The sequence below is a fragment of the Oryctolagus cuniculus genome, chromosome 8 (assembly GCF_964237555.1).
Source record: "Oryctolagus cuniculus chromosome 8, mOryCun1.1, whole genome shotgun sequence".
NCBI classification, from domain to species: Eukaryota; Metazoa; Chordata; class Mammalia; order Lagomorpha; family Leporidae; genus Oryctolagus; species Oryctolagus cuniculus.
This window is the reverse complement of record NC_091439.1, coordinates 31786442-31800334: the sequence shown is the minus strand read 5'-3', so window position 1 is coordinate 31800334 and position 13893 is coordinate 31786442. Positions and strand designations below refer to the sequence as shown.

At 31.8% G+C, this 13893-nt stretch overlaps 1 protein-coding gene across 1 annotated transcript in view; it reads left to right on the top strand.

Moving 5' to 3' along the window:
* Positions 1 to 13893, top strand: part of PCDH10 (protocadherin 10) — a 47557-nt gene that overhangs the window by 13134 nt on the left and 20530 nt on the right. The window contains 1 exon segment of the mRNA XM_008267965.4: positions 466 to 771. Within this exon segment, the coding sequence (XP_008266187.2) occupies positions 466 to 771 (306 nt within the window).

The window sequence follows — 13893 nt, the reverse complement described above, 5'->3', positions numbered from 1 at the left end:
TCATTCTTATTATTCACTTGTTTATCAATGTGTATACTATATTTCTGTTGGATTCCACTTTGTTTCATGTTCGGATTCCATAATCTAAATATCACAGTTAATGCTTGGCATACTTCTTCCATTTTTGTCTCTAAGATAAAAACAGTGGTCAGGTAATTTATCTTTGTTACTGATTATGGGCTATGAAACCTTTACTCCTAATCTTTTTCTCTGTTAGAAACTTCAGAGGTGATTTTTCAAGGTGTTTGTTCATTTTCTAGTCACTGTTTCCTAGTTATTTAAAGAGTGAAGAGCCAGCATTTTTTCCCAATATCCTAAGTGTTCTAGAAACTGTTATCTATTGCCAGAAGAGGCTTACCCTTTACATTTGCAGTTCGTTTCTCTTTGTAAAGTGATGAGCGAAGTGCCGAGTCGGTGATGGTGCGGCCGAGGTCCACATCTGCAGTTTTCTCTTGGTGCTTGCAGGTATGGATCTCTTCTCCAACTGCACCGAGGAATGTAAAGCACTGGGTCACTCCGATCGGTGCTGGATGCCTTCTTTTGTCCCCTCTGATGGACGCCAGGCTGCCGATTATCGCAGCAATCTGCATGTTCCCGGCATGGACTCTGTTCCAGACACCGAGGTGTTTGAAACTCCAGAAGCCCAGCCTGGGGCAGAGCGGTCCTTCTCCACCTTTGGCAAAGAGAAGGCCCTGCACAGCACGCTGGAGAGGAAGGAGCTGGATGGACTGCTGTCTAATACACGAGCGCCTTACAAACCACCATATTTGAGTAAGTATTACACAAAAGGCTGTATGAAAGTGCTGTCTTTGAGGAAATAAAGTTCAACATGCTACTACTCTTCTTGGTAAACATTGCATCAAGGTTGATTTTAGAATCAAGGATAAAAGTAACTTTTGGATGCAGGCACCACTTAAGCATGGACAAACTGATACATTTAACAGGAAGACAGGTTCCTGTGTTAGGACATCATTGTTGGTAACAAAACATGACTTTTGCTTTTGTTGAAGAAATCTTTTTTTCAAATATTCTTCATATCTTCTTGAATATTGTACTTTTGCTTACCTGATTTTCATGTGTTTTGAAGGATTAAATTAAGGTGGAAGAAATGTCTTGAAAGTTGAATCACTGAATGACCTCATTTTTCTTATTTCTATCAGCTTTATTGCCGATTCATCCTTTTACCGTAGTGACGCTAAACACTTTAGGTCTTATCCACAAAGCAGTGTAGCCATCATTTTTGCCCTTCAACGTGATTTAGGAATGTGGTGGGAGACAGTCAAATCTCTCATCAGAGTTACAGGAACTCTGTCAGGGAAGCTGTATCAGTACAGTAAGCATAGCAGAGAAATCAACTCACCCTCTTTTGCTCTTGGTGAGCACTAATCATGGCATAGTATACTTACATATAGTACTGGAATTTTAATCATTCAATTTGTTTACTAAATAAACTAGAGGTTCTTCTAATATTAAGACATTTATAATTGCACTAAACTCTTTCGATATTGGGACTATATTCTCTAAGTGAATTATTTTATACAACCATTTTAAAAAATAAAAATGCTCTGTGTGTGATTCTGTAGAATATTTCCTTTGAAGGTCTTGGTAATTAAATTTTCCTATTTATTATCTGCAATATAGGAATATTTTCATTTTAGTTAATGGATAAATCTTACTGATAATTCCCTGTCTTTATGAAGCACATAAATATGTGATAAAGATGGCACTTCTAACAAGTCACCCAAATGATGACTGTCACATTGTGTTGCAAATCCACCCTACATGATTCTTTGTTTCGTCTACTAATACCAAAAGATTGTGGAACCGTAAGCTAGAAACAAAAAAATTGAGGTAGGTTGTACATGCACCATTTCTTTGATGACTAATGAAATAGATAGGAAAACATTTTTTTAAAAGCTTAAAGGAAAAACCTGATGAACGTATATTTTATCCCTTAAGAATAGAAAACATGAGTAACGCAGATTGAATGCATTGAGATTATGGTTACTTGTCTGAACTCTGATGAAGAGAACAGACAAGTGTCATATGATTGAAAGGATGAACCTTTCATCAGATTGTGATCCCAACAGTGATCATATGGTTTCATGAAAGATTGTGTACAGCTTTTTAACTTGTTTAGAAATGTTATTACTCCACCAATGTACTTTAGCACTTTAAATACACTTTAGTCACCCTGTAAATCATTGATATTTATATTTATTTATTTTTGAAGTTATAATGTACAAAGAATGCACAAATACCTAAAGAAAAGAGTCCTTAAATGTCTGTAATGTAACTTGGATGCTGATGTTGCCATATTTAACTCATTTATATATATATTAGTGACTCAAAGAGACTTAAAATCAAAGTTCAATAAGAACTGGGATCCAGGTTTTGCTCCTCAAATTGAATTCTGGGTTTAAAATTTTATTATTGAAAATAAAATGTTTCTAAATTTTAAACAGCAAATTTCAGTTTCTTCACTTAAGTGAAGAATATACTTTTTTTACATCTTTAAATTTTAATTTCATTTAAATTGTATAAGTTTCATATATTTCATATATACAGATTTAGTCATATAGTGACCCTCGCCCCTACCCTTCCTCCTGCCCACATTCCAACCTTCCTCCCCTTCCCTCTCACATTCCCACTCTTAATTTTTACAAAGTTCTATTTTCAATATACTTAATGATCATATAGTTAACCCTACAAATAGTATGAAGAGAAAAACAAAAACAACCAACCAAAAAAAAACCCATTGTTCCTCAGTGGAATAGACAAGGGCTATAAAAAATCATCGAATCTCAAAATTTTTATTTCACTCCATTACATTTCAGGTACTCTATTAGTTACCTCAAATCAGGGAAGACGTAGGATATCTATAGGAACTCATTATCAATGATTTCAAGGCAAAAAAAAATGTGAAAGGGCACATGATTCAGAGTAATGCAAGTTTGCGTTCCTAAGGAAATGTAAATATCTGCGTTTAGCATTTGTTAACAGGTAAATCTATTTCAGATAAAGTAGAAAAGTCAATCTGCTCCATTTTACTCTTAGTACCAATTGTGGCAAGTTACACATACATATGGACCTGAATTTTAAACAGCTACAAGTATCTCTTCTCCACTGTTTTCCTTTTATTCCAAGGATTAGCATACTGGTTTTTATTAATAAAATATTAATACTGCATATGTTTTAGTAAAAATTTCTCTACCTCTTAAGATTTTTTTGCTTAGAAATTTGATCTCAAGAATTATGCAATTTATTGGCAATTATGTGTAATGCTAGAAATCAAAGAATGTGTCTGTTGTTTTACCAGGAAATATTTAGAATTTGGTTGCATATTTTCCAGATGTAAGTGTTGCAATAAATTAGTTCTAATAACTTTCATTTTTCCTTCTCTCTCTTAACCAACTCACACTAACTAAAATTCAGAAATGGGGTTAAGGTGTTACCTGGTGAAGAATTATAAGAAGAATAACCAGTTTGTTATTTTTAGTTTTGTTCACCTTAGGTCTTCACACAATTTCAATTATGTTAAAGTTTATTTTTTATTAACTTTTAGGATTTAATGTCATCAGAGATTCATGCAATTATCTTTAAAATTACACCATAGCTCTGACATAATAGGCATAGTCAATTTTGTGGTTAATCTAATGGTACAAACTATAAACCAAAACTATACCTGATTATTTCCCCCCACTAAATCCATATGGTGATAGTCTTAATACTTATGTCATTTATCATCAGGAAAGAAAATATGCTCATCTTCTAAATTAAAAAGCACAGCCCTTACGTAATTAAAGAAGCTAAAAATTGACAGTAATTACTTGCTTTTAATCAGAATGCTTAAATAATTATTGAGGTTGCAGTATTTCTTTTGCTAAACATGCATTTATTTTTAAAATGAACATAATGTATGCTTTAATGTTCAAATAAATATCTGCATGTTTATTTATTTTTGTAAAGCCCTACAAAAGCATAATAATTCTATCATTGTCATTTATACAATAATAAAACAAGGAAAGGGTGATACGCTTAAAAATACAAGTGAGATCAGTGTCTATATCAAGAACTGAATTTCTACACCTGTGATTTTTTGAAGTTAAATTAGAAACTGCAAGATACCAATTTTATACGAAACATGTATATACACACCTTAAACAAATACAGCTTATGATATTTAAAAATACCTATAGTCACTTTTTTTTTGTTTGCAAGAGAAGATTCACGGAGGGTATACATTATACATTTCATGAACTTAAATGTCCTTGTTTAAATCAAGAATAATTTTGAACACAGCTATCAGTACTTGTGGAGTTAGCTATGAACACTATGAGGTCCCTGTCCTTTATTTTTGTTAAAATGTTATAGTTTGCTAATACTTGATAGAAAGCCAAGTTTTACACTGAAAGACCAGGGAAATACAGTTAAACATGAAGAACATGATCCTATATTTTAAATGCCATAGTTAAGTTTACCATATTTAGATTTATCTTAGCTTTATCTTAATTCTTATTAAAGTATTAAAAATGCTAACATACTTTACCTTTCAATTAAAATAATTGTTTTTCAACACTTCAAGTAATATTAAACAGAACATCCTCTCTTTATTAAAATAAACAGATTTTTAATCATGAAAATTTCAAGGATATGTTTAGAATTTGACTTGAAGTAGTTTAGTTTTCCAGAACAGCCCACATAATCTCAGCAAAACACAAACAAAGGTAATTTTAGTAAAATTATTTTTTTGACAAAGGTTTGTTATTCATATAATTTAGAAAAGCCCCTTTATTATTCTTGGTTGTGTTTTTACATTTCAACATCATCTCTTAAGACCTTTGTCATTGAATTAGTTTATCATTCAGTTCCAATCAGCCTAAACAATGCAGAGATAAAGACATGAGGATTTACTGTTTGAAAAATTGATTTCTTGCCAATAAACATAATCACTCCCCCCAAACTAAGAGAATCAATATAAACAGCCAACAAAATTTCACTTAAAATACATTTGTGAAATTCTTATTCATTTAATATATCATACAATAAAAACTTACAGTGAATAAAGTGAAAAATCTATTGATATAATGCCATTTTAAATTTCTAAATCCATGGAATTTTCTAGAATAATTAAAGAGAGCACTATGCCATGGTCCACCCTGTCCTTACATCATACAGCATCTAGACTAGTCTGTGTAAAAGAAAAGATCATTCTGGCTGCCTCCTGTGCTAATTTTACTTTTGCCAAATTTTGATCCCTTTTGAAATTTCAACTCAACCTAAACTCATGTCATAACAAAAGAAAAGATTTAAAATTTGTGAAACGTTTCATTTACAAACATTGATGATTCTTTATGTAGACCTTGTTTCAATAAACCTCATTCTTAGGGAAAATTTTTCAGGCATTTCTATTATTTCTATGAGAATTGCAAGTTGTTGATTAGAATTGTAGAACATGTTTTGTTTGGTAACATTTCTTCCAATCCCTTCATTATCTCAGTCTGCCTTCTGTGAGTTTTCATAATTTGTTGAACTCAATAGTGTGGTAAGAGCAAATATAGAATTCAAAATAAAATGACTTTTCTTAATGGTACACACTACTCTCATATTTAAATACTCCTGTGAGGTATTTTTTCTAGAATTTGTATATTCCTCTAATGTCACAAATAATGGCATTAGTAGCCAATGTTTAAGATCACAAATAAGTTTTTTAATAGAAAGTTTTTTGAAAGCTTCTGTCATATAGGCCCACTAAGTGAGTGGACATTATGTTTAGGATATTTTTTTCTTTTCTACCAGATGTGTTAATTTATGTTCACTTTCCCTCCAAGTTGTATTACTTATTTGTAACCTCCTGTTCCTGAATTATTTTTGTTGTTGTTCCATTATATTTTTTCAACATCTAGATTTGTAAACCTAATCTTCTGACTTTTTAGCTTTGTCTTTATGACCAAGATCTGTTCTTAGAGTCAGAGTCATTCTATTTTTCCATTAAATGCTTTAATTCAGAAAGTATGGATAAATCTCTCATAATCAAAATAGTTTACTGTTTTCAACTCTCCAAGAAAGAAAGAAATGATCAATCAGTATCTGAAAAAAGGCCCAACCTCTGTTCATATTCTGTGTATCCACTAAATTAATGTTCACTGCCTTCTTATTGTATTCTATTTCTTTGAAAAATGGTAGTCTATTCAGAGTTCATATCATTACTCCAGTTAACTTATATGATATTTGACTGGAACTTCTCTAGAACTACATAACTGAGATGGTACAACATTATTTTGTTTCTTCTTTAGTTGTTGAGTGATGGACTGCCGTCATTGACCAAGGTGATATAGAGTGAAAACTATCAGAATCTTTTTGAGCTGTAGATAGGAAACAGCAGTTCATTTTATATCTTTACATCTGGCCATTTCTGTTTGCGATTTGTTTTTTTTTATTTTTCAGACAGCAGTGCTCATCTGTGAGTTACCTCATGTTTAAATTTGAGCCTTTGTGTTATTTGAGATTAGTTAGTATTCAAGAAATTTCTCTTCCCTTCATTGAAGAATAGTTTCTTAGTTTCTTTTATCAGTATACTTATTATCTTCACATTCTAGAAAGGCATACATGACTATTATAAAATACTATCTTTTGCAAGTAATTTCTCACCATTTATTAACTTTGCTAACATCTACTCTGCTGTACCAAGTTTTGTCTTAATACGATCACTCTGTTGGCATATTTAGACTCATTACCCAGTCATGCTATTATAAATTCTAAATAATGTGACAAAAAGTAGATGAATAGGCACTTCTTTAATTCTGTCATCATTCAGTTGTTTACAAACATCTGTACGCATTCACCTAGTTTTTAGTTTTTGATATATACAAGCAAATTATCTTCATTTCTTACAATTAGTTTAGTGTTTTAAATCAGTTGTTTTCCTTGCTAGCTATTACTTACATGTTTTATAAAGAGAAGTAAAAATGAATTAATTGAAGATATTGAAAGGCCCCAGCCAGAATGTTTTATACAATATAATGGTGCTTTTCAACACCTTAAGATTCAAACTTCTTTTGATTTGTTCTAAGAACTTATTTCATACTCCCAGGTAGGAGTTAAATTGTTTCATATTTCTTGACACTCTTAGAACTGTAATCCTTTTTGCATACCTAGCTTAGGAGACCAACTTTCTTCCATATATTTTATTAACCAAAGGTTTACATATGAAATCTCATTTTTCACCTTTTAAGAAAGCTAATGAGCATATATTGTCCTCTGGTTTCACCACTTTTTTCTGATTTAAATCCTGTGAAGGTGTTATTTATTTTCATATTCTTAACTAAATATTTCAGTTCACACACACATGAGTAAGTAAGATATCATTTTAAGGGTATATACAGAAAAATTAATTGATAAGTTCTTTATTTTTATTAAATATTTTATAGTCTTTTAGTATCAGTTTTAGCTATTATTCAAAGAAGTATATTTCATGAATACTTTGCATTTTATTGAGTCAACATTTATAATATTAATATTATTTATATACTTCATTTTATATTACAGATTATTTCCATCCTTTTTCTTATTTTGTTCATTGGAAGTAAATCCTTCTAAGCATTTGTCCATCATATGAGCCTAATACAAAGAAGATTACCTATTAAAACACAAATAGAATTATTCATTGAGGAAGGAATACCTACTTGGAAATATTTTTTCTGTCTCATCATACTGAAGATTTACAAGTCAAAATTTAAATGAATTAAGTTATAAAGAGATTGTAAATAAGTCTGGAATATACAACTTCAAATGCCTATAAATACCATTAAACATTATTCAATACTCAATGTGCCAGACTTTTTTTGGGTGAGCTTGTATTTTCTGAAATGCTTTTAATAGGAATTAGATAGTGCCATTTAGATAATGTAGCTTGACATTGTTTCACACTGCGCAATTCATTGTTCAAGATTAAATAGTACTACTGAATGAAGACTAAACTCAGCCTAATGTGAGTCATTTTTATGTTTTCTAGAGTAATACAAAATCTTCGAAGTTTTAGACTGAGATTCAATAAAACTTACTAATCATTGCGAAGCTTGGCTTATTTCATTTTAAATGGGGAGACTGCAGATGATTTGAAAACATTGAATCTCAAAGTGGAAGACCAAAGGATATAGATAGAAAGAAATTGTAAGGTATATATTTCACAAGTAAAAATTGCCATTTTATTTTTGATTCTATATAATTGGTATATGACTTCATACATGTGTACATTATTTATGTAAATAGCAAGGCACTTATATTCTGCCTCCGAGAAAAACTTTATAGACTGAAGAAATAATATTTTAACTTAATTGTGATAAGATTTCTATAAACGTGCACTAGAGTGTTAATTATCAGTAACAGCTTTAACTCATGAAGATCAACAATGTGCTTTCTATGTTCATGATTCAGTTGTGTGGATGCATCAACACACGGATACATCGCATACAGAAACTATATCTTTAATTAATTTAATTAATCCATCAGTTACCAGAGAAAGACAGACCAAAATAATGTTAAATAAATATATTTAACTTATGGCTACTTCATTATTAAAAGCTGTTCAAGTGAAAATATAGTGCTCATTCAGAAACATATAGAGATATAGTTCATTTTAATCAGTTCCTTTGTTTTTAAGGCACTTGTCATATGTCTGTGAAAGCAATTCACAATTCAATGCTGTTTAAGTGTACAGAAATTAACCATGATATTGTAGAGGAAATAGGCGTCTTGTTCCAGTATTAGTGTATTATGAGTAAGACATTATTTTCTGTTGCCAATAGTCGGTAGGGTTTTTTCCATCCATTTTAAGCTTAATATTAGCCAAATCTTACACTGGATTCCAATAGTATCTGTATTGGATATTTAATTATCATATATTTTACACAAACTAGGAAATTGTCTTTAGTTTATCATCAAGGGTTTTAAGGCTTATATATATGCTAATAAATATATTTGGGCTAAAGTTTAGATAGTTAATACTTTATTACATAAAAACATATTTGTAAATGTTTTTGTTTCAATTTTAAATAAGTGTCTTTTCAAAATACTATTCATAAAAATAATATATGACTAAAATAAATATCAAATATATATTTCTGTTTACATTTTGAGTCACCTTAGATGAAGAAATTGTCAGAATAGATGAGTTTTTCTCTTACACCTTACCAAACATGTCACTGAGTTTGTTTCTTAAAGTAGAGCACATGTAGAAAGTTTTGTGTGGACAATGACACAATGGGCAAGGTATATAAAATAAAGTTACCCTGATGATATGGAAGCTAAAATGTTTCATGTGTAGATATAATCAAAGCGGTGGTAGGAACACATCTATTGCTGTGGGAGTCAGTGTGGTAGTTTGGCATAGCCGTGAATTGTATGCTTAGAAAATGTGTAGAAAACCTGGAAGCAAACCTGAGAATTTAATAAAAAATTTAGCACCATTATTAAGTCTGATCCTAGAATGAGTCCCCTGTTAGTCACTAACAGTGTGGTTTTGAGGTTTATGTCCTTTGGCTTACCCAACAGATGACTGTTTGAGGTCAGAAAATTTAGGTATGATTTTGGTAGCTACATCCTGATTCTTGACTTACCTCAATCTTTTTGATAAGAAAAATGGTCATAGAGGATGATATTACAGAGAATCCTTAAAGTTCAACTAATTGTATTTTAAGGAATTCAAAAATGATAATTTCAAAAACACAGGAAAGTAGAGAAAAGAGTGTGCTAAATCTTCCAAGTTTTCTATCACTCAGTTTAAACAACTATCAACTCTTGGCCAAATTTGTTTTATCCAAACGCTAACACAACTGCTACTTCTCTTGAATATTTTAAAGCAAATCCAGATATCCTATTGTTAATCCATTAACATTGCAACTGCATTTATTAACTTATTCTAACATACCAACAAGAACAATGTTCCTTCTTAAAAAATGGATTTTCTTACTGTCATTGTTTAATTATTGTTCAAACTTTGATAATTTTTCACAAATGTTCTTTTTATATACAGTTAATTTGTTTGATTCCTGATTAAAATAAGCTTTGCAGAGAGAAACCGATATTTTTTATTGTTGGCTTTTATTTTTAAATTTATCAAGGTATGCTATGTATAAAGAGAAGCACAAAAGTCATAAATCTGTAGCTCAACAAATTTTAACACTATGTGCACATCTGTGTAAACAGTGACAACAGTTCTCAGTACTGTGTCCAACTGTCAAAATGTAACTAGTAACGGAAGAAATCTATCATTCTGCCCATTTCCAATTCCTATAACCCCCTGGAATTCAGCTACTGTGCTCTTGAACCAAAGATCCATGTTTCTGGGTTTTTAAACTTTATGTAGTGGAAAAAAACGGAAATAATGGAATGTGTTTGAGTTCCACTAAAATGTAATATTACCAGAGAGTTATCTGTCTATATACATAGGCAGAACTATCAGCAGAGCCTCACATGCACTGATGTGTAAGCCAAAAAGACAGTTTAGTTATGTGTTTGCTAGCACAGATCTCTCTTACCATCTCTGGAGTTTTCTTCATGTTTAGTCTATCTAAAATGCTTGATACTTTTTGTTATCTCTTTCTTACTATTTGAAATGTAACCTGTTAACTTCCTAGTTTTATAAAAGCAAATTCTTAAATGTGTTAACTTGAATACTGGATTCTAACAAGAATCAAAAAACTGAGATGTCTCTATTTCATATTTCTTTTGAGCCCAGATTAGATGACTGGGGCAAATTGTAGATTATGATGTTTAAAGGAGAAAAGTAAAGAGATTAACATTTTGGAAGATAACATATTTAAGGAGCATTTAAAAGGACTGAGGATCTTTAAGAAGAAAAGAGGAGAGGTGACATAATAAATGTGAGGCATTTAAACAAATGCTAAACTGATAAGATAGGGATCAGTTCATCTGCCTTTCTGGAGAGCAGAAACCAAAAAATGTACCTACTTTGCATTCTGAGAGGCTTAAGGTACACTTTATAGGAGAGAGCCTGACCCTGACTCTCATATTTGCTCCCAAGGGATATGGAAACACTTTACCTAGTAAGCTTTGCAAACTATAAACGTATGCATGTATCATCTGTAATTTGGTGGAATAACACTTTGGAGCCCTTTGATGTGTTTTTTGCAAGATGCTTTTCTCAAGATGGTTCTGGCAAAGGAGTAAAGAGGTTCAATTTACTCGAAGGATAAAAGAGAAGCAATTGAGAAATCCTTGGTTTTGCCTATTTCCCTTCCTTCCGGTTTCTCTGTGGGTGGATGCCCTCTTTCTTTCATTGGAATTTTGAAGAGGAGTAAATTTGGTTTCTCAAAGCTTTATTTTAGTCACACACATTTGAATTGAAGGAGAAGTAATATGTCCAGGAACAAAAATATAAAAATTTAGAAAAGATTTGGGTAGTTGTGTAGTGTGCAAATTAGTATGAAAATGTCAATTTATACACACACACACACATGCAATAAGTAACTTAAATTTTATATATTAAAACTAAGCATCAGATCTTCAAAATTTAAGATTTCTTATTATATACAATAATATTTTATAAAATGAAGACAGATGATTACTGATTTAAAATAGCTTCCTTCATTAAATATTAAGTCTTTCCTTATAATCAGGATTTCCCACTTTTGTTATAAATTTTAAAGAAAATCCATTTTGTCAGTGTGAAATGACTCACAATTAAATAAAACTGAAACACCCTCAATTGATGGTTGAAGGTAAAGTTGTCTTCTATCCTTAAATCCAGTAGCAATGTATGCTTTGTTCATTATTTTGGGAAATATAGCAATCAAATCATATATGCTACAAATGAACATTGCATTTCAAATTAATATTGTGGAGAATAAATTAAAAGGTAGCACTAGCTTTCTAATGAGAAGCATTAATTACTCACAGATTTAAAAATAAAACGAAAGGGAAACTAACCAAAAGGAGAACTGTGTTGGCTGAACATTGATGCTAAATTTAATAACCATAGTAACTTATTGAGAGGTCTTTCTAGGCACGACTAGATGATGCAAATAATAAAGACACCAGTTCCATAAATTGTTACAGGATTATGGAATAAGCCCTATGAAATTCAGGTTATAGTACATAATTTTGGAATCAGATAAAGAATATTTTATATAATTATGTAACATAGTTAATTTATACAGGCAAAATAATTATTTGTATAAGACAGTGTAACCTGTTGACAAATAAGAGAAAAGTCTAACAGATTAGGGTTTGAATCAAGCTAAAAATTTGGGAAAACTCAATTTTTAATTTATGTTATGGAATGAAAATTATTTATCAAGTTATAATACTAAAAATGACTTTTATCAAAATTAGTGGGAAAATTATTTTCCTTTTTTTTTTTTTTGAAGATTTATTTATTTATTTGAAAGTCAGAGTTACAAAGAGAGAGGAGAGACAGAGAGACAGAGAGAGGCCTTCCATACACAGGTTCACTCCCCAGATGGCTGTAATGGCCAGAGCCAGGAGCTTCCTCCAGGTCTCTCACGTGGGTGCAAGGACCCAAGGACTTTAGCCATCTTCTATTGCTTTCCCAGGCCATAGCAAAGAGCTGGATCGGAAGTAGAGCAGCTGGGTCTCGAACCAGCACCCACATGGGATGATGGCACTTCAGGCTAGGATGTTAACCCGTTGTGCCACAGTGCCCAGGGAAAATTCTTTTATTTATTTTTTTTTATTTCATTTTTTTTACAGACAGAGTGGACAGTGAGAGGGAGAGACAAAGAGAAAGGTCTTCCTTTGCCGTTGGTTCACCCTCCAATGGCCGCTGCGGTCGGTGCGCTGCGGCTGGCGTACCGTGCTGATCTGATGGCAGGAGCCAGGTGCTTCTCCTGGTCTCCCATGGGGTGCAGGGCCCAAGCACTTGGGCCATCCTCCACTGCACTCCCTGGCCACAGTAGAGAGCTGGCCTGGAAGAGGGGCAACCGGGACAGAATCTGGCGCCCCGGCCGGGACTAGAACCTGGTGTGCTGGCGCTGCAAGGCGGAGGATTAGCCTAGTGAGCCGCGGCGCTGGCCAAGGGAAAATTATTTTCTAATTCAAACTTACATTAGAATTATTTTTAGGAAATATTTGACATTGACTCAATTAATTTTCACCTCTCCATTAAATTTGAGATTGCAACATAATTCTTAATATATTTAATTGCTCCATTGGTAGTAATTCTTCATAGAAATTATGTTTTATAAGGTTTACAAAAAGTGTGCAAATCTATCTAATGTGGAGGATGATCACCTTCCCTTTCAATAAAAACATTTAAAATAGTGACAAAAGACCTTTCATATTGTTTTGAAATTAATTTTAAGTCTATCTCCTTTTTTTCTAATCTTTTAAAGTTCTTCACATTTAATTTTCTTCATATTTAATTTACCTGTCTTTCTAATTCCAGAGGGCTATCAATATCATCTATTATTTTTATCACTATTATTTATTGTAAAGGAATGTTATGTATGATCTTCCATTTTTTGGCCAAAAATTACGTTATATAAATGTATGTTGTCAAGACCCAGTGTTTAAAAAGTTATTACTGTCCATGAACTAACCATAGACTGATGTGTAAGATACAAAATAATGAATACAAATATAATAACTCTACAAACTGATGTACTTCTGAGAGCACTTTGAATTAATGTTTTGAAAAAAAATATTTTTCCAAGAAAAAAAACAAAAATACTATCAGAACTCTGGTTAAAAATATAATGGGAATGGTATTAATTTAATTAGTAGTGGTCATGAAGGACTGAATGCAACTTCATTGGATGGAAGTGATCTGCTCATACTGCCCAGATCAAAACAATCCCGTCAGTTCATCCCAGTGTCACACGCTGTAGGTTATCCTAGAAACATGGAAAAGCA